The sequence below is a fragment of the Cololabis saira genome, chromosome 24, assembly GCF_033807715.1.
Source record: "Cololabis saira isolate AMF1-May2022 chromosome 24, fColSai1.1, whole genome shotgun sequence".
Taxonomy (NCBI): Eukaryota; Metazoa; Chordata; class Actinopteri; order Beloniformes; family Belonidae; genus Cololabis; species Cololabis saira.
Genome location: NC_084610.1, coordinates 845,903 through 868,209, shown reverse-complemented (window position 1 = coordinate 868,209; position 22,307 = coordinate 845,903). Strand labels below are relative to the sequence as shown.

The 22,307-nt window shown below is 42.1% G+C and overlaps 1 protein-coding gene across 1 annotated transcript in view; it reads left to right on the top strand.

Moving 5' to 3' along the window:
• Positions 1-19,732, top strand: part of si:ch211-246m6.5 (von Willebrand factor D and EGF domain-containing protein) — a 66,556-nt gene extending 46,824 nt beyond the window's left edge. Inside the window, exons 22-33 of the mRNA XM_061716289.1 lie at positions 3,911-4,311; positions 6,123-6,516; positions 7,990-8,085; positions 8,918-9,013; positions 9,204-9,299; positions 13,526-13,621; positions 13,945-14,040; positions 14,128-14,223; positions 14,479-14,574; positions 16,486-16,581; positions 16,668-16,765; positions 18,971-19,732. Coding sequence (XP_061572273.1) covers positions 3,911-4,311; positions 6,123-6,516; positions 7,990-8,085; positions 8,918-9,013; positions 9,204-9,299; positions 13,526-13,621; positions 13,945-14,040; positions 14,128-14,223; positions 14,479-14,574; positions 16,486-16,581; positions 16,668-16,765; positions 18,971-18,991 — 1,682 coding nt within the window. The 3' untranslated portion in view covers positions 18,992-19,732. The remainder of the gene's footprint in view (positions 1-3,910; positions 4,312-6,122; positions 6,517-7,989; positions 8,086-8,917; positions 9,014-9,203; positions 9,300-13,525; positions 13,622-13,944; positions 14,041-14,127; positions 14,224-14,478; positions 14,575-16,485; positions 16,582-16,667; positions 16,766-18,970) is intronic.
• Positions 19,733-22,307: the final 2,575 nt, after the last annotated feature.

Genomic DNA, 22,307 nt, shown 5'->3' with positions numbered 1-22,307 from the left:
AAAGAAAATCACTCCCTTCCCATACCATATGGGAAAGGGATTTGATTTTCTTTTTATTTATTTTGTTTTATCCACTTCTTTTGCATCATCTAAACACGCCGTTATTAATTGTTCAGTTTTTTCCCCACTTATTCCAGCGAACACCGAAAGTGTTTTTTTTGCTATTCTCGGCCGAACAATTTCGGTTACCAAACATTCGGTGCATCACTAATACGCAAAAATCAAAGATGATTTCACTCCAGGCCTTTCGTGTTGTGTTTCCTATGATGGCAGCAATCATAAATCCTGGTTTGTTTTTCTTATTACACTAGGATTTCCTGATGTTGTTCCGTGTGAGTGGTTGGGGGCCGTCTGAATGTGATAACCACAAGTTTTCGACATGCTTTTTCTCACGAGGGCAGCAGGAAACTGGGAGGAGACAGTCTCATTCTGGCTTTCATCCCTTCACTCTGGATCCTGTGATCTGGGAAGTCAGCGGGACAAAGTGTTAATGCAGATGATTCGGCCTGCCTCAAATAAAGCACATCACTTCAGTGGTTGTTTATTGCAGTGACAGATGTTGTGCATGTTCTATCTTAGCCATGATTTAGCTTTTTGGTGAGAAACATAAAGGCCTTTTAAAGTCTTCTCATGTGCTGCGAGAAGTTAGAGCTCCTTTAGTCTGATCGTATTGGGTCTGATTAGGCAAATATAACTACGGGTAAAGACTAAAATCTGGAACCAATGAAGCCTCAAGGGAAAAAACCCCCAGAACAAAACATGTGGGCAATACTAAGTACCCCCTTCCTGCACCGATAAGATTGAAGAGGGTATCATTTAGTTTGCTAATTCTTTTTGTCGGACAAGAATATTTAGGTTTTAGGTTAATATGTAATGGCTCCCTTTTCTTTCTGGTCTTTTAGAAGCAATGCCCCAAAATAGGTTTCATAATTTTACATATTTTCTTGTGACTCTGATGGAGGTGAAAGGAATCGCTGAAACAAGTCAGGTATTTAAAAAACCTAGATATTCTTGTCTGACAAAAAGAATCAGCAAGTTAAATTGTAAAGCCACGGACAAAATTAACTTTATTAAATCATTTAAGAGGGAAGCTGCTGGTGCTTGATGATCCATCATCATGTACAGACCTCCATTCAGGTGTGTGTTAACATTAGTGCTGTTTCTGTCAGTCTGTTTCAGTTTTAGTCTAGTTTTTGGGTCGAGCTATCGTTTTAGTTTTTATTAGTTTTAGTCACGTTCATTCTCCTTTTAGTCGTGTCAAGTTTCAGTCGACTAAAAGTCTGAGCATTTTAGTCTAGTTTTAGTCAAAGATTGTATTTAGCCAAACCCATTTTACAATTCAAACAAGGTTATCTTATTATTATTATATTATTATTATTATAGAAGACTCTAATTTGAGTTTACAACATATTTATTTTTCTGCATTTCTCCCCGTCTTTTTCTTTTCCGACGACACATTGGGTTTTCTTTTCCACGTCTATGTAGGAAAGTGTATCCAAAGATGGATCTTCTTCTTCTCCCCCCCAGAGCAGATCCCCGTGTTTCTCTATGTAACTTTGTTTTTAATGGACGTGAACATAGAGCTCTGCGTTAACGGCATTAGCCTCTAACCTGCAGCTGCATCTTCTGGATCTGATTCCTGCTGCAGCGACTGGGATTGAGGACTAACGTCACCCAGCAGAACTAAACCAGAGAAACTACTGAAAACATGGACATTAAACCAGAGAAACTACTGAAAACATGGACATTAAACCAGAGAAACTACTGAAAACATGGACATTAAACCAGAGAAACTAGTGAAAACATGGACATTAAACCAGAGAAACTACTGAAAACATGGACATTAAACCAGAGAAACTACTGAAAACATGGACATTAAACCAGAGGAAACTAATGAAAACATGGACATTAAACCAGAGAAACTACTGAAAACATGGACATTAAACCAGAGAAACTACTGAAAACATGGACATTAAACCAGAGAAACTACTGAAAACATGGACATTAAACCAGAGAAACTACTGAAAACATGGACATTAAACCAGAGAAACTACTGGAAACATGGACATTAAACCAGAGAAACTACTGAAAACATGGACATTAAACCAGAGAAACTACTGAAAACATGGACATTAAACCAGAGAAACTACTGAAAACATGGACATTAAACCAGAGAAACTACTGAAAACATGGACATTAAACCAGAGAAACTACTGAAAACATGGACATTAAACCAGAGAAACTACTGAAAACATGGACATTAAACCAGAGAAACTACTGAAAACATGGACATTAAACCAGAGAAACTACTGAAAACATGGACATTAAACCAGAGAAACTACTGAAAACATGGACATTAAACCAGAGAAACTACTGAAAACATGGACATTAAACCAGAGAAACTACTGAAAACATGGACATTAAACCAGAGAAACTACTGAAAACATGGACATTAAACCAGAGAAACTACTGAAAACATGGACATTAAGGATCTTTGGTAGAACATTTCGTCTCGTTTTGGTCAACGAAAATGAAGACACATTTTAGCACAGTTTTTATTTTGTAATCTACATTTTAGTCTCGTTTTTATTCCTCTACGATATTGCATTTTATATTTAATTATTGTTATCCACACATGACCAGCATTTTCGTTGCGTCTCTTCTCCCTCAGGTGATAAAGGTCCGTTGACGACGATATTTAGTCATAATTTTCGTTTGACAAAAGCAACTTAAAGGAGCTGTATGTAAGAGCAATAATAAAACGAATCATAAAATGAACCCGATATGTCAACAGACATTTAAAAATCATGTTCATTTCAAATACTTATGTCACTGACAACAGCACTCAAGCCAGGATATTCCAGTTTAAAAAGAGGAGTTGCAGCCCTCAACTGATGTTTATGTTGTCATTTTTTGTTTTGGCCTGAAGCTCCACCCTCCACCTATCTCCCAATCACCAAGTCAGTATTGTTTCTGAAGCTCCACCCTCCACCTATCTCCCAATCACCAAGTCAGTATTGTTTCTGAAGCTCCACCCTCCACCTATCTCCCAATCACCAAGTCAGTATTGTTTCTGAAGCTCCACCCTCCACCTATCTCCCAATCCCCAAGTCAGTATTGTTTCTGAAGCTCCACCCTCCACCTATCTCCCAATCACCAACTCAGTATTGTTTCTGAAGCTCCACCCTCCACCTATCTCCCAATCACCAAGTCAGTATTGTTTCTGAAGCTCCACCCTCCACCTATCTCCCAATCACCAAGTCAGTATTGTTTCTGAAGCTCCACCCTCCACCTATCTCCCAATCACCAAGTCAGTATTGTTTCTGAAGCTCCACCCTCCACCTATCTCCCAATCACCAAGTCAGTATTGTTTCTGAAGCTCCACCCTCCACCTATCTCCCAATCACCAAGTCAGTATTGTTTCTGAAGCTCCACCCTCCACCTATCTCCCAATCACCAAGTCAGTATTGTTTCTGAAGCTCCACCCTCCACCTTTCTCCCAATCACCAAGTCAGTATTGTTTCTGAAGCTCCACCCTCCACCTATCTCCCAATCACCAAGTCAGTATTGTTTCTGAAGCTCCACCCTCCACCTATCTCCCAATCACCAAGTCAGTATTGTTTCGGCATCCGGGTTGCCAGCTCAGCTCTAATTATCGCAGCCATGGCAGCCTACGTTCCTGCTGCATTCTGCAGCCTACCTGGCAACCTCTGGTCGGGGGAAGGAGGGGGAGGGTACACGCCGCTCAATAATATTTTGAAAGTGACTGCAGTACCAGTTTTGGACATTTCTTACAGACGGCTCCTTTAAGTTAACACAATGCCAGGAGGAAGAGACATAAGCCATTGTTTTTGAGCTGTGAAAAACCGTCGTAGGGATTTAAACATTCTGATCTCCCGTCTCTCTTCAGCGTCCTCTCACCTCCGCCAGCAGCAGACGGTGGGGAAGTCGGGCCGGTTCCCGCCTGGAGGCGTCAGCAAGGCGTCCCAGCTGCACCTGCCCAGCCTCCCCGCCCGGCACCGGACCAAACCCCCGTCCCCTGGGACCAAACCCCCGTCCCCTGGTACCAAACCCCCGTCCCCTGGGACCAAACCCCCGTCCCCTGGGACCAAACCCCCGTCCCCTGGGACCAGAGCCCAGGACGGGGGGACGGGGAGGGGGGGTGGCACGGGCCGGAGGGAGGCGGTCACCTCCGCCTCCAAGGACACGCCCGTGTCTGCCGGTGCCCTCCGCCTCACGTCCAGCGGTCGGAGCACCAACCCCCGATCAGACGGCAGCGCGTCCACCAGGTCCAGAGAGTTTCTCTCCAGGGTGAGTTGATCTTTGGTGCTGACGAGCCGCAACATCTCCAGGCATCACGTTCCCCTTTATAGTGCAGGAGATAACCAAAACAATCGTTCAGTTTGTGATACAAGCATAAAATTTGGTACACACATAAATAGCCAAAGTCATTCCAAAAATAATTGGAAGTGGAGCCATCGTGAATTTTCAACATGGCGCCCATGGCAACCATTTTTCAAAATGGACGCCAGAAACAACTCTTTTTATATGACTTAGGGACATAATATGATATTTTACATATTTACATATTTACCACATATAGTACATGGTAGATGTCTCTTGGATAATTGAAAAGTTGTCATTCAATATTCAAGATGGCGCCATTTTTTTAAAGATGGCAGCCATCATTTGTGTGATTGTCTGATATGGATGATCTTGGTGTCTAATCAATCATTATTTATGATGCAGAAATCACATTTGAAACATTGGAATTGGCCAGAAGCTTTCTTCTACCTCAAAACTGAACATGACAACTGTTTCTTTCATGATAACGGCCATATTAGCCAAAATAAAATATATACCGTCATTTCATGAAAATAGATTTATTATACATAGGGTTGCCACCCGTCCGGTAAAATACGGAATTGTCCTTTATTTGAGAAAAAAATGTTGCGTCCCGTATTGAACTAATACGGGACGCGATTTGTCCTGTATTTTCATTAACGCCCCATACACACGTCTGTCACACACACATCAACACTAAATTTAACAATACTGAACAAAATAAAAACACAGGAAACATTAAGGCCAGCAAAATCTTTGTGGCAGGACAACAGGACCTGCTGCGCTCTGTATATTCTAGTTGAATATTGAAATAAATTAACTTTTACACTATTTGCTAGTTGAATTATTGAAATAAATTAACTTTTACACTATTTGCTAGTTGAATTATTGAAATAAATTAACTTTTACACCATATTCTTCACCTGTAGGCTATATTATACATCTGGGCTGATGTGGACATACATAGAATAGGAGGATATTTCAGTTACTAGTATGGTTGGCTGTCTGTACAGTCATGCAAGTTCAATGCTATTAAAGCACTTTAAAATTTAAATCAAAGCATTTTGTTTTTTCATATAAAATAAACACTTTTTTATGCAATTTAGAAGTTTTGGGGCTTTTTTTTTGGCTCCTGCGCTGCTGAAATCGGGTGTCCCTTATTTCTATTTCTGAAAGGTGGCAACCCTAATTATACATAAAAACAAACTTTGAACTAATAAACCAAAAAAGATCCTCATATCTGCAAGAACTGAACCATCCAATGAATGGATAAGTAATAGAGTGGATGTTGAAGCTCAGCCAGGGCAAACTGGCAACTCATTTCAACTAATCACTCATTAGAAAACACTTGTTTCTGGCGGCCATTTTGAAAAATGGCTGCCATGGGCGCCATGTTGAAAATTCACGATGGCTCCACGTCCATATCTTTTGGGGATAAAGAGAAAAAAAAAAGAGGAAAAAAATATGGAAAAAAGAGGGAAAAAAAGGAGAAAAAGAGAAAAAAGAGGAAAAAAATATGGAAAAAAGAGAAGATGAAAAAAGAGAAAAAATAGGAAAAAAGAGGAGTGAAGACTCATTAGAAAACACTTGTTTCTGGCGTCCATTTTGAAAAATGGCTGCCATGGGCGCCATGTTGAAAATTCACGATGGCTCCACGTCCATATCTTTTGGGGAAACCTTTGGCTATATGTGTACCAAATTTCATGCTTGTATCACAAACTGAACGATTCCTATACATTTTATAGCTAAACAGCTGGACTATTATCCCTATTTCCCAGAATGCTGAGGCAGCTCCCTCCACCGAGCAGCTCAAGCACCTGGCGACCACCCGGTCCAAACCCTGGACCCCTCCCAGACCCGCCCTGCCCATCACCTCGGCCCTCACCGCTCTGTCCTACTCGCTGTCCGAGTCCGACTTCTCTGCCGATGGGGACGAGGCCGAGCTTGGCCCAGAGGTGCTGCAGGTGGTGCCGGTGGTGCCGGCCTTCAACCCCCCACCTCACCGGGCCGCCGCCGTCCAGCTGTGGTTCAGGGCCGGCGCCAACACACACCTCATCACCTGTGCAGACCGGCCGTGTTTCCCTGGGGTCCAGTGTGAGCCGGACCTGGGCGGGGCCTTCCGCTGCGGGAGGTGTCCCACCGGATACGCCGGGGACGGACGCAGCTGTCAGGGTAAGACCTTCCAGCATCTGCAGCTGTCAGGGTAAGACCTTCCTGCATCTGCAGCTGTCAGGGTAAGACCTGCATCTGCAGCTGTCAGGGTAAGACCTGCATCTGCAGCTGTCAGGGTAAGACCGTCCTGGATCTGCAGCTGTCAGGGTAAGACCTGGATCTGCAGCCTCAGCACAACCTCACAAAATACAAAACTCTGCTAAAGGGGATCAAATGTTGCTTTTCAACTACAGTAATCCCTCGTTTTTCACGGGGGTTACGTTCCAAAAAGAACCCGTGATAGGGGAAATCTGTGAAGTACCGTATTTTCCACACTATAAGGCGCACCTACAGTAAAAGCCTTTAATTTTCTCAAAAACCGGCAGTGCGCCTTATAATGCAGTGCGCCTTATATATGATCATTATGGTAATTTCTGTTACTGTAGTCAGGGGGATTGTGGGTAATGTAGTTGGTGTCGCCGAAGTAATGGCGCTAAAAACCTCAGGAATCGTCACAGACATTCAAAACAGCAGCGACGCTGACTCACATAATGGAGACTTTGACGAGACGGAGCAAAGCTGGTTTTTATTTTGTTAATAAAGTTTGACATACAGTACTTTTCTTGTTTTTGTTTTTTTTTGCATTTGCTGTAGGATTTTGTAGCATGTTCTGTAGCAGCTCCATCAGGTAGATACGTAACTCAACCCCAGCCACTATAGTACGGTATTTTACCAGATATTTAGTGCCTTATAATGCAGTGCGCCTTATAGTGCAGAAAATACGGTAGTAACCTTTATTTATTTTTTTTACAATTATTATATGAGGCTTCCAATTGTGGAGATCAGCACCGCCCCACTGCGACCTGATTAATTGGATTTGAAAATGAAAAATTATTATGAAAAAAATACAATAAGTCCAGTAGGACAGATTGTGACTGATGCGTATTTCACTGCTCTTCTGATGCTGCTGCATCCTGACTCTGTAGCGTCTCTTTCTTCTAAAACCTGCAGGTGTGTTTTTTCCAGAAAAGAACATAGTTATGGGTCGTTGTTGTCGCTCTTTTTTCTTCTTATAAACCGTCATGCCACCATGGATTATATCTGAGACTGTAATGAACGATTCATCAAAGGCTCCCGTTCTTGAGCTGCTGCTGAAGCTCATTGGCCGTTCTCAGCTTGTTGCTCAGCAACCAACGTTATTGACACAGTAAGGAAAAAAGTGTGGAGACTGTTTAGCCAATCAGAATGCAGAACACGATGCACGATGCAAATCTGTGAAGCAGCGAGACCATGAAAGGTGAACCGCGTTATAGTGAGGGATTACTGTATTTTTCTCCTATGAAATTGTTAAAAAAAAACAACTTTATAACAATATTTCGAAGTTTATAACCAGTAACGCCACCAACCACCGGGGGGCACTTGAGAGCCTGCAGTCGTATCTATGAAGTCATGTTGAACTAATCTGCCAGATTAACCCCAACTGTCTTTCTCCAGCCGTTTGCAGACACACGTGTGGTGGAAACATGGAGTGTGCTGCCCCCAACACATGCCGCTGCAGACCGGGCTACACGGGGTTCAACTGCCAGAGAGGTAAGACACATCACCCTGGAAGATTCATTTAACCTTCAAGGCAATGTTCTTTCTTTGTTCATAACTTTTTTCTTTTTTTTTTTTTTTTTTTAAATATCTTTTTATTATTTTATAATAGGAGCCCCGACAAACATTGACAAAACAAAACAAGAGAAAAAAAAAAAAAAACAAACAAACAAACATCCAAACAGACAAAAAATTAGACGCAGACAATGGTTAATAAATACAGTGAATATATATGCAGTGAATACATGAGATAACAGCAACATTTTGACAAATGGTCAGCTCATTTAGTGAGTCATGTCAGTCCATATTTTCTCCCCCTAATTGATTTAGGAGTGGAGACCACAGCTCACGGAACATTTGTTCTTAGCCGTGTCCTGAGAGTTAGCCTCTCCAATGGGAGGAATTGTATTATTTGTTCTTTGAACATTTCAAAGGTGGGCAGCTGTTCCCCTTTCCAAAGTAGAAGAATACATTTTTTTGCATAATATGTTATCCTAATAAGCAGTGTGTATTTCTTTGAGTCCATTCGTATTTCTGGCAGTTCATTTAATAAATATGGGGATAAATCAAATTGTGTCGTCAATGCAGCTTTTGCAAATGAGTGGAAAGAGTTCCAAAATCCATTTAATTTTTCACAATACCAGAACATATGCGCAAAAGTACCTTTATTGGTTTTACATCTGGGACAGTTTGGTGAATTGTCATTTGAAATTTTATTCATTTTTACTGGTGTTAAATAAAATGTATGAATGAATTTAAAGTTGGTTTCTTTAATTTCTTCATAACTTTTCTGATTTCTTTTTTTTTTTTTTTTACATTTTATCAGCAATCTGTAAGCCGGAGTGTGTAAACGGAGGCATTTGCGTCGCCCCAGACGTGTGTCAGTGTCCCAGAGGTTTCCATGGAGACACGTGTGAGGACGGTAAAGTCCAGTTTAACCATCACTAAATACATCCAGACACAAAGGTGTTGGTTTCAATCGACTTATTGGTTCATCAAGTTAACAGAACTCCCTCAAAACATTCCAACACCAATACAGAACGTTTCATCATCATCTTGATGATTAATTCAGGCCTGGTTAATGTGTGTTTCTACTTTTACACGCTCTGCAGCTCTGTGTAGGCGACCTTGTGAGAATGGAGGCAGTTGCGTGGGACTGCAGACGTGTTCCTGTCCTTACGGGTTTGTTGGTCCACGGTGTGAGACAAGTGAGTTCCTTTACCTTTTCTGTGGAGCTTCATGTGGGTAGAAACTAATGGATTGTGGTAGGCCTGTGTTGAAAAAATCGATTTCCCAATTCTAAATTGATTCTCATATTAATTCCTAAAAATCGATTCATATGTCTAAAGATCGATTTTTTTTTTGGGGGGGGGGGTTCTTTTTTTTCTTTTATTTATTTATGGGTTTTTTTTCATCATTACATTACAACTTTTGGTTATTTTTTTGTTTATCCCCGAAAAAATTGGACACGAGAATAACTGGTGCCATGTTTTTGCCTTTAAATATGTTTAAAGGTATGAAAACATTAAAGTGTTAGGTTATAATTGCATAAATTGTCTATATTTCATTACTTTATAAACTGTCTTGGGGTTACATTTGCAAAAAATGCTAAAAACCAAACGCTCAAAAATTAAAAACCAAAATAGACCGAAAATAGAAGTAATAAAAACGGAATGTGGGAAAAAATAAAAGCGATTTCATCCGTCTCTGTTTCCTCCCTGGATTTATTTGATAATTCTGACCCACGATGTTTCTGAAAGCAGTTCTATCAGCATTCTGGGAGCTGATTGGTCCTTACAGCATCATTAGCTGCAATACTTGCTGTTGAATCTCAATATAATACTAGTATTAATATGTTGCAGAACTACAGTCATATAATTCATGCAACAGCTCAAAAAACAGTTTTAATAACCCTAACCCAAATCAATATCGGAATCGAATCGGATCGGATCTTGATAATCGATTCTGAATCTTAAGAATCGGAATCGAATCTTGACATTTGAATGGATCCCCAGCCCTAGATTGTGGGTAGAAACTGTCTGTGAACCTGCTGGTTGGGTGTTAATGCTTTTCAGCCGTCTGCAAAGGGGGACGCGTCCTCTCTGTAGCCTCCCAAAGTGCACGATAACTTCCTTGGTCTTGCTGTTAAGCAGGAAACCACAAAGTTTAGCGCCCTGACCTCCTCCCTGATGGTGAAACATGAACCCCCTCAAAAGTGCGTTTAACGAGTTCAGCTCCTCAGGCAGAGAAGCTGACGCCTTGTAATTATATTTTAAACTGGTAAATAAGTCTTTGTTTCAAGAGCATCATCAGGAGGTCCGAGTAGCGGTTCCTCCTCCTCCAGCTTGTATTTGTGAACAAAGACCTGGAAACAGGAAACTTCATGGCATGATCCAAATTCCTGCCCCACCCCGATGCCAGAACGTGAGGCACCGCAGCGTTACGGCGTTACGATCAGAAGCAGATTCGTCTGGGAGGGGAAACATTTCCCGTCTGTTTTCTCTTAAAAAAAAAAAAAGATTGATGCTTTCCTCATTTTTTATGAAAACTTACTTTAGATGTTTTTCTAGAAGCTTTTGGATTGAAAAAAGAAAAAACCCTAACTCAGGAATTAAACGAAATTCCATCCACCTCTAGAGGGCACCGCAAACGTTAGATGTCACAGTAGTCTAAATAAACTAAATTTCATTTGTGGGGTCAAAATGTGTTTAAAGGGGGCCTATTATGGCATTTAATGTATATTTTAAACAGGCCTTGAATGTCTTAAATACAATCTAAAGCTTGTTTTTTCTACATAAAACAGAAATTCAGCCTGTGGGCCATGTCTCTAGTTTTACCGCTTCTAACCTCCTTCTCTATGCTGGATTCTGAGGGGCGGGGCTATGATAATGAGGCTCTGTGCTGATTGGCTGCCTGAATGACGTGTAGCAGGGGAGGGAACAAAGCCTCGCTCTGGCAGAAGAGCAACGGCTCCGTACACAAAGCGTGTCCCATGCGAGGGAGCTTCGGTGACAAAATAAATTTCATTGCTTTATTTTTTTTGTATTGGTCCTAACTGGCCGGGAGTTTAACAGTTTCAGTGTGGACAGAGAGAGTTTAACAGTTTCGGTGTGGACAGAGAGACTTTAACAGTTTCAGTGTGGACAGAGAGAGTTTAACGGTTTCAGTGTGGACAGAGAGAGTTTAACGGTTTCAGTGTGGACAGAGAGAGTTTAACGGTTTCAGTGTGGACAGAGAGAGTTTAACGGTTTCAGTGTGGACAGAGAGAGTTTAACAGTTTCAGTGTGGACAGAGAGAGTTTAACAGTTTCAGTGTGGACAGAGAGAGTTTAACGGTTTCAGTGTGGACAGAGAGAGTTTAACGGTTTCAGTGTGGACAGAGAGAGTTTAACGGTTTCAGTGTGGACAGAGAGAGTTTAACAGTTTCAGTGTGGACAGAGAGAGTTTAATGGTTTCAGTGTGGACAGAGAGAGTTTAACAGTTTCAGTGTGGACAGAGAGAGTTTAACAGTTTCAGTGTGGACAGAGAGAGTTTAACAGTTTCAGTGTGGACAGAGAGAGTTTAACAGTTTCATTGTGGACAGAGAGAGTTTAACGGTTTCAGTGTGGACAGAGAGAGTTTAAAGCCACGCCGGGCGCCCGGGAGCAGCGCTGCTGGAGCAGCGCACATCACCGCGGCTTTAACGGGGGAATCTGACTGGTTCCGACCGGGCGGGACCGCAGGAACCGGCCTGGACTGGTAGCAGGGACTCCCGGGGACCGACCAGCGGAATTTCAGCCGGATCTGCCCGGCGGATTCTGCGCGACAGGCGCCGCAACCGCACGGCGGGCGCACAGATCGGCTCCGGAGCGCATCCGCGGCGCATCGCCCGTTATCGGGGATCAAACCGACAGATTTGCCTGAAAATCTCGGAGGGTGAAGCTGGTCCAGCCTGGGACAGATCCCCGAGGACCCAGCTCCCAAACCACCCGGGAACCTGGATGATTCAACCCGGATCCGCTCCGCCGCGGCGCAGCGTCCGACTGGCTGAAGGATGGAGCGCTCCAGCAGCGGAGAGAGCTGGTTGTGGGCGTGGTTTCAGCAGCGGAGGCTGAACCTATGGAAATCTGCTCCTGTCGTTACGTAACGACGGGAGCAGATTCTAATCGGCTCAAAAAAAACCACGTGACACTGGGGGACTCTGTCCAGCGGGGGTCAGAGAGCTTGCAGAAATTCATGGTATTTTGTCTCCCCTGTGCTGGCAGGGTGAGGGGAGACCACTTTATATACGGTATGTTAAAACAAGAAAAAACGTGTTTTTCATAATAGGTCCCCTTTAAGCCTGATTTATGGTTCTGCGTTAAATCGACGCGTACCCCTACGCCGTAGGCTCTGCGTTGGTGTAACGCGGAACCATAAATCAGCCTTTAGTTCCCTGAAGACGGAACGGGTCACCTCGTCTTCACACTAATTCACACAGGAAGATTTAATTGAATTCTAAACAGGTACACCACAGTTCTTTACTCCGATTCCTCATCATTTCATTTCTTAAGTTACAAGACAAATGAATCATGTTAACTGTAAAGAAATCACAACACTGAATGTTCACAAATGGCAACTTTATTGTTAAAATATATAAATAACATGTATGCACTATTGCTGGCTCAAGGAAGGACCGTACGTCTTCTGAAGGTGACGTTGAACAGATTCAGGTTGGAAGATCTGAAATCATGAACAGAAGAAAATGTATTACTAATAGAGCTCCAGTGTTACCTAAAGAGTGAGTGGCTCCGTTAGGGAACACTGGAGCCACCGGGGCTCCTCACCGGTCCGGTCCGGGGCTCCGGAGCTGAGCTAAATACTTAGCCCATGCAAAGATCATACTTGTAGACAAATATAAATAACATAAAAAATTAACGTCACTTACCGCTGACTCGTGTGCAGTTGCCGGGTCCGTGCTGTTGGAACTGATCCTTTTACGAGGGTAAATGTCGATGCAAAACCTCATTTTAACTGTCCCCTCGCTGTGGAAACAGCCAACGCTGCTGAACAATGTTGGAGCTGCGGCCGGTGGAGTTGGTTGTGGGCGTGGTTTCAGCAGCGGAGGCCGACCTATGGAAATCAGCACCTATCGTTACGTAACGATAGGCGCTGATTCCGAACGGCTCGTAGAAAGTCACATGACACTGGATTCAGCAGGGCGGGGGTACAGACCCTGCAGAATTTCATGGGATTTCATCTTTCCTGTGTTGACAGGCTGAGGGAAGACCACTTTATATATGTTAAAACAAGAAAAAACTTGTTTTTCATAATAGGTCCCCTTTAACCCAAAAACTTTGGAAACAATTTCCTTTTTTTTTTGCCCCCCGGTGGTGAGTTGGTGAACTGCAGGTTCTCTTAGCTCCTTGCTTGAATCCTCTTGAGATTGTAACTGTGATGAATCTTTCCGTCTGCAGTGGTGTGCAGCCGTCACTGCCACAACGGAGGCCGGTGTGTGTCCCCAGACGAGTGCAAATGTCCACCGGGCTGGACGGGACCGTCCTGCCAGACCGGTGAGTCGTGTTACCACAAACTTTGCAGTTATTAATCAAGAATTTCCACTGTGGGACTCGAAAACACTACTAATCCACCAGAACGAGCCAGTGGACTGCACCGATGGAGAAGTGAAGCTGTTCTCATCCATGAACTCAATACATGAAACTATGCGTCTGTTTTGCTTTACAGATTGAATTTATACGCAATAATACACCATTTATATTCTGACATCCTATTAAACCGCTATGAATGAGGTCTGAGTTGCTTTGAACGGGGAGCATTAATGCCCCTGTTTTGAAGAAGCTGTTAAGGGTAAACTAACGGGTCCTTGCCTCTACAGCTCTCTGCTCTCCCGTCTGCCTGAACGGCGGTTTGTGTGTGCGACCCAATACCTGCGAGTGCCCTCACGGATTCTACGGAGCGCAGTGTCAGAACGGTAAATCCACACCTTCAGGCCTGAGTCATCATCATCTGAAACGAGAGCGTTCGTCTAATGTCCCCTTGTCTGACCCTCCTCCCACAGCCGTGTGCGGCCCGCCCTGTAAAAACGGCGGCGTGTGCATGAGGAACAACATCTGCTCGTGTCTGCAGGGATACACGGGGATACGCTGTGAAAAAAGTCAGTCCTTCATACCTCCTTCTATTAAGTCCTTTCTCCTTTTAATGCACCTCATCACTTCATAAACTCAATGTTTTCAGCTCAAGTTTTTTTAAATATTATATTTTATAATTCACTGCTACTACTGGGATTTGACTTTTATTTTGAAGGACTGTATTTTAGACTAAAAACCATTCAGGTGGAATTAAAAGATCGACACAATTTCTGCAATTTTACATCTTGGTGTGTTAAAATTTCCCTCCCCGTGTGCTCCAGGCGTGTGCGAGCCCCGGTGCATGAACGGCGGCCGGTGCGTCGGCCCAGATGTTTGCGACTGTCCCTCCGGCTGGCGAGGGAAGAGATGCGACAAACGTAAGTGAGCCATCACAATAAACTACAAGACAAGCAGAAATGGTTTGGTGATGCGGGTCAGAGTGAGTCGGTCCAAGAACGTACAACAAAATTACATTTTGGGCTGGGAAAAATGCTCAAAGTGGACGAATGCTTAAGAAAATAGAGTCTCGCTGTTCCAAAGAATCAGGGCAGTGATTGAAAAAGCATCTGCAAAAAAATCAATATAAAAATAAATAAATACACATATAAATAAATAAGTTTTGTTCATGAAAAAGGCTAGTTTTTCATGACTTTAATTTTTTTAACTTGTATTTGTCTATTTATGTATTTTATCATTTTTTGTGTATTTCTACATTTACACAGTACAGCATTAATAGATTCTCCCAGTTAACCAATCGTGCTGCAGACAAATGTAAAACCACCCACCTCATTAACATATGGAGACAAATGTAGAAATAAAAGTGGAAATGTAGAAATAAGTGTAGGAATAAATAAATAAAAGAAGAACGTATTATTAATGAATGTATTAATACACAAAAAGCAGACAGGAAGCCCGTTTTTAGCTGACTGATAAGTCACTACGACCAAACATCCTTTCTGTCGTACTTACGTTAAGATGCAGAAAATTCAGGTGGAGCCAGATCTTCTAATTACTGAGGCAGTTTAACAATAACTGCAGGGAATGATTCAACTTCTTTGGCAGATAAATGTAGATATTCTCTCCAAAAAACAACGGAAGGACAGATTTGCTAAAGATGTACCGGTACTCGGAGGGCAAAAAGCAGCAGATCCAACCCCTCTTGGGGTTTTCCGCAGGAAAGAAAACTCAGAAAACCTGAGCTGAACAGAGAAACTATGGTGAGTTAGACCAACTTGTTGAAATGCGATGAGCAAACCGAGGCATGTTGCACCAGCTGCTGATTGATGATCAATATCAGCTGAGCTGGTGGAGGAAACACCCATGGGACCAGGACACACACATGCAATGAGGAGCTCATTTGAAAAAAGGTCTTCAAATAAAATACTCAAAGTATTTCAAACTAAATTTAGAAATTAGCATGTTATAATAAAGACTTGAGATTTTTAAATAAGACCCAAATAAATCATCTTAGCTGGATTTAAAGTCATACGCAGGTCTGAGAACTCGATGACATCGTTGTGTATTGGAACCAAACAGCTGTCTAGTCTTAAAAAAACACTTATGAGTTAGAATATTTGTTCTGAGATTGTTGAGTTTTCTAGGAAACAATCAGTACGTTTCCATGCAGCAAAGAGATGGGATTTCTGATCCTATCAGATAAACACCCAGAACCCAGTCACTTCTCTGAGTTTACATGCTGTTCAGAGAATCAGATAAATGTCCAGAGCATGGCTGACTCCGTGACGCTAGGTGGTGCTGTAACCATGGTAACCATGGTGACCATTGTAACCATGGTGACCATTTCAACAAAGAGCCACTTCCGGTTGACGGTTGTTTTGTTTGCCGCCAATGTTACGCCTTCCGTATATTTTTCCACTTTATTTTGCTCCGGTGTCCTGATGAAGCTTCTGCCATCTTTTTCACCATCTTTTTAAAGGTGTTTAAACAACTATTTAACGCTGTCTCCTTTCACTTTTGGGTCAATGCCCCAGAGGAAATTCTCCAGCTGCTCAGACTGCAATATCCAATCCCCCGTATACATGTCGTTAACATTCCAACTGTGAACGGGTTATCTAAGTGTTGTTATCCGATTATTAAATGTCTGATATAGGTCCCAAGTAGATCGGATTGAGGTGTTTACATGCAGTTTAAAAGTCCGAACGATGTCTTATACGATCAGAAATCCGATTGAACTGCTGCATGTAAACGTACTGAATCAGAAAAGGTGATGTGGTGATGAATCCGGACTTAGCGGTCTCTCTGTGGTGTCTGGTTGTGTCTCCTCTCAGCCAGCTGTCTCCAGAAGTGTCTGAATGGAGGCGAGTGCGTGGGTCTGAACGTCTGCCTCTGTCCTGGAGGCTGGGAGGGCGCGCTGTGTCAGATCCGTGAGTACGACCTGCCGACATCACGTCCTACGTTCAGGGGACAGAAGCTGCAGAGAATAAACTCTTCCTGCCTCCGTCTCCCTCAGCTCGCTGCCAGCAGAAGTGTCTGTACGGCAGTCGCTGCGTCCGGCCCAACGTCTGCGCCTGCAGGAGCGGATACTCGGGGTCGCTCTGCTCCAGGAAGGTGAGGAGGACAAAAAAACACGTATAAGAGTAAAAAATAGCAACTCAGGTTTTAGAGCCAATCCCAATACACCCCCTACTTTCTACCACTAGCCCTCCCTCACTACCACTAGCCCTAAAAAAGAAGCCACAGATTTTAGAGCACTTGAAATCTTCCCAGGTCTGTCCCAATACTCCCACTACTCCTACTTTCAGCACCACCCCTAAAATCAGGAAGCTGAGAGCCAAAAGCTGTTTTAATTTCAGCTGTAGCGCTGTTAATATGCCACTTTATTAAGTTTTAATATTTTTTCAGGCGTAAAAGTAACCGTTAAGATCCCCAACCTGGGCTCAGTTTATCCAAATAACGGCTGTTAAGAAATTTGATGTGATGTTTTCGGGATGAGAAGAGCCGCCGGCTCGGAGCAGCAGCAGCTCTGTGGAGAATTACCGCTGGCTGAAATAAATCATTTAGGAAGATAAATGTTGGTTTAATAGATTAAATCTAACAGTTGTAGCTACGCCTGTTAAGACATTTGCTCCGAAAATTTCGGGATTTCTGCCTGCCTGCAGGCTCAGGAGCTGATTTATGGTTCCACGTTAAATCGACGCAGAGCCTAGGGCGTAGGGTACGGCGTAGGGTACGGCGTAGGGTACGGTGTATGGCGTACAGCGCCGCGTAACCTACGCTGTAGGCTCTGCGTCGGTGTAACGTGGAACCATAAATCAGCCTTTATTCTGGCGAGGTTTGAAAAAGACTTCGCAACAACGGGCAAACGAGTGATTACGTACATTCACTGAGTGAATATTATGAAAGTAAAATATATATTTCTCGCTAGAAATTTAATCAAAACGCATTTTTATGCAGAAACTAACTCAAAATATTGATTTTATTCACTAAAAAATAAGAAATGTCCGGCATGTTTTTTTTTTTTGATTCAGTCCGCAAATGACGACGAAAAGCATTCTGGGAAATTTTTCTGGCCCTAGTTCAGCTAGTGATTATCGGAAATCCCTCGCTCCGTAGGGACAGATTCATAGCCACTACACTAGTTTTCTTCACTCCCACTAGGTGAAAAGAGGAATTGGGACACCACTAACCTCACGGGAACGCGCAAAATTTAGGGGTAGTGATGAAAACGAGGGCTAGGGGGGGATTGGGACTGGGCCTTAATTAGATCAGAAAATATAAAATCATAAGCCTAGCCAGACATAAACATTCACTTCACTAAAGGTTTCTCTGGTGAAACCCGCCTGGTTCCTCCCATTCACACAAAATGTACCGAAGCAATCACGCTAATTAAAACGATCACGATGCTGCAGAATCGTTGATCAACCTTTGATCAACACGTTTTTACTGTAAAACCAACAACAGTCATTCACATACCAGTCTGGCTCTCTGATTGGTTGTCCATTCAGAGTTCTTCTGCCTCCTGGAAATCAAAGGTTAAGGTTTGGCTGGCCAGGTTAAGTATACGTAACTGTGCCTGATTTAAGAATACTGAAAGGATGCAGCACATCTGCATCCCAGATGTTGATCTGCTCAGTTCACCTGTGTTTCCTGCTGGTGCTGCATGTGATGTCAGGCAACAAACACAACAGGGCAGTAATATTACTCTTTATTTTAGTTTTTACCTTTATTCTATATTTTTTTCACACTTCAGCAACATCATTTTAATAAATGTAATAATCAAGCTACTAAAGATGAATGCTGGACTAATGTCTCCAGGTCCTGCTGAGACATCACATCTTTTAACCTGATATATTCTTAAGGTGGTAGTAGGCTGACTTTGTCATTGCCTTAATGTGTTTTTCCAGATTCAGGTCTGAGTCCATCCCTACACCCAGGTTTCTGGCCTGGTTTCTGGTTTTTAGGTGTAGATTGAAGCTCTGTGGTGACCTGTAATCGTTTCTCTTTAGTTCCAAAGACAATTATCTCGATTTCGTTTTTTTTTAACTGGAGAAAGTTGTGGCGCATCCAGTGATCTTTGCTGTTAATGGGGTGAAAGTGTTTCTTGGCTCCGGATTTCAGGGGATACAGCACATATAAGAACAGTGTCAAGGGAAACGAGTTAGTAGAAAGACCCTGAACTTATTTAAAATCATTATTTTATTATTTAAAAAGAAAACTAGGGTGGAAACAAACCAAATCAACCAAATGTTTGATAAACACGTTCAAAGAAACCAACATAAATACTGTTTAACTTGAATTCTGTGTCAATTTCAGCTGCCTATCGCACGGGGCTGACATCTGAAAACAGCCCCCAACATCTGGGAACATCTGGCGACATCTGTCACCATTTAAACAATATCTGTCGACATCCAACCTCTGTCGACATCTGATAAGCCACCAACATCTGGAAACATCTGCCAATGTCTGTCAACATCCAACGACCTTTGTCAACATCTGTCACCATTTAAGGACATCTGATAACAAGCACCAACATCTGGAAACATGAGAGCGTATCTGCCGACAGCGAGCAGCTGCTGTTCAGCTTCTGTCTCCGAACAAGAGGAGTTGCTTCACTCACTTCAACATTAAAGTTCTGCCTCAACAACCAACACTGACTATGTTTACATGCAGTCTAAATTCAGGTTATTGCTAATATTCCGGTTACTGAAACATTGGGAATATTCCGTTTACATGGTAATTAATCATTCAGGATATCTGGATCAAACCAGCGACGCACGGAGAACATCATGACACAATTCCCGTCATTTCTGCTTCTTCTTCCTGTATCCAAATTCAAAACAAATGCTGCTTCACGCAACTTTTCTCTCACCTTCTTTTAAATCTTCTATCCCGGTACTTTCTAGCGTCTACAAATGCAGAAATGTTCATATCCTTCATTACATTTATGAAGTGATTAGTCTCCTCCTGGTCTTGGTTTCTCCGTGTTTATAAGAACTTCCTGGACTCAAAAGACCAGGATTCCTTGTGAACAGAGCATGTGCAGAAAACAACTTCCTGTTCCGTTTAATGGGGATATTCCGTTTGGCGTTTACATGACCCAATATTCAGGTTTAAAAAGGAGTAACCCAGGGCTCATGTTGGGGTTTTTAAAAACCAGAATATGAGCAAATTCAGGTTATTCAAAGGGGTTATTGGTGTTTACATGGCCGTGCAAATTTGGGTTATTGCCAATATTTGGGTTTTAAAAGGGTTATTGATGCATGGAAACACAGTCGTGACATGAAAACTCTGCACATGCAGATATTTTCACATCCCGTGTTTTATCAGCGTCAGATACCAGAAAGGGAACTGTGTGTTTTATAAAGATAGTTTCTTGGTCCTGGAAGTTTAAGTCACATCACTAGACACTGCAGCCAAGGTGGTTATTACTGCTGTAAACCTGCGGAGAACCACGACGGACTAAATCCAGAATAAATCAATATGCAACCAGAAGCAGAGAAACATAATCAGATATAGAAATGGTTAGATAACAAAGACGTGGCCATGCGTTAATCTGCTCAACTTTAAAGCAGAACAGTGAACTCTTGTTCACATTAAAATTTCATTTGAAGGAGAATTTGCTTACTTTTATAATTGCAGCGATTCCAGCTCCGGTCCTGGTCGGATAACATCGACTCAGCGACGCTGACACCAGGTCACAGAGATACAGCAGTCACAGCAGAAGAAGAGAAAATGAGAAGGCGACTGAGGAAGAGAGAACTGCTTACAGCGGAACCCAAAACGCTAAAAAGTACAAGAAAGTAAAGAACAAATATAGAAATTACAGATGTATCAAAGCTCCTCTCTGTGGCACTACCTGTTCGGACCACATGGGGGCGTACAAACCTGCTGTGTACAAACACTAGTGAGGGACGGTCCGGCTCGTCTGCTCCTTAAACTGGACACATGGACATTCTTGTAATCTGCTGCCTCCATGTGGCCAGAAGTGGCGTTACATCGTGATTTAAAAAATTGAGTAGTAAATAAATGAAGAAATGCAAACATGTATAAACACAATAAATGTTAAAACACAATCATTTCTCCGGTTCTGTTAATCCTGTATTTTTGCATTTGTTTTTTGAGTTGTGATTTCTGTCAGTTGTGGTTCTCCATAAAATACCTCCCAATCAGGTTCTGACCACAAACAAACATCTCTGTACGTGTAATTATTTATTTGGTTGTTTTATATTGTCCCATATTTGTTGATGTATATATATCCTAATTGCTATGTAATCTGTTGATTCTTTGGAAAAAAAAATGAAAAGAAAGACAAAAAGAACTGTAAACTGGTTGTTTTATAATAAAATAAATGTCTCTCAGAGGTAGTTTCCTCAGATTCTGCATTAAATCCCTTTATGTTCTGAAAATAGGGATGGGGGTGTAATGGATAAACATTGACTAACATCTTCCTTTAGTTAACCACAGTAAAGCACAAATATTCATCAGAAATGTGAACAAATCCAAATATAAACATCCAAACATACACGTGTATATACATACATATGTACTTATACATGTAAATACATATGTATATACATACATACATATGTACTTATACGTGTACATACATACCCTGAGAGTGAGTGGTACCCCTGCCTGTAAGTACAAGAACCCAGGATCCCGGGGTTACCACGGCAACAGCACTCCCCTAACATCTGAGTTCCTGCTGAATCAACGGCGACATACATGACTGTCTCAGAAAATTAGAATATTGTGATAAAGTCCTTTATTTTCTGTAATGCAAAAATGTCATACATTCTGGATTCATTACAAATCAACTGAAATATTGCAAGCCTTTTATTATTTTAATATTGCTGATCATGGCTTACAGCTTAAAACTCAAATATCCTATCTCAAAAAAATTGAATATTCTGGGAATCTTAATCTTAAACTGTAAGCCATAATCAGCAATATTAAAATAATAAAAGGCTTGCAATATTTCAGTTGATTTGTAATGAATCCAGAATGTATGACATTTTTGTTTTTTTAATTGCATTACAGAAAATAAAGGACTTTATCACAATATTCTCATTTTCTGAGTTAAATCTGCATAAATGTGTCCATTTTTTTGTAATTGTTTCCTTGATGTCATACGCAGGGACTATTTAGGCGTCTTTGAGCTCATATGGCTCATTTTCAACTCTGCCAAGAGTGAGTTTGGACTGTTAGTATCCACTTGTGGTTTGTTTCCCGTATTTTTGTTCCTTATATGTGGAAACTCTTCGTCATCTCCTTGCATCTGCTCTTTGGTTCATCTTTTGCATCTGATTTTGTGGCTTTGCTTGGGAATCTTTTTGACATATATGTGGGGGGTAAAACTGAACAATAAAAGCTATTGAGACAGCCAGCAACATTCACAACCTTTCTAGAGGATTCACGACTGTATAAGCTGTCACCACTTGTCCTCGGTACCTGTGGATGCTTTTACTTCCACTGAGGTATTTGACTTTAGCACAGGAACTGGACAGGTTCAGTGGGGCTGCGAGGAAACGAGGATTAAAAGATTAATGAGGTCACATTAGCTCCGCATTGCGGCGGTGGACTCCTGCGTTTCCGTGACCGGAGACGAGTGTCAGCTGACTCCTCTGGAGAAAAGCTCAGTTTGTGAGGC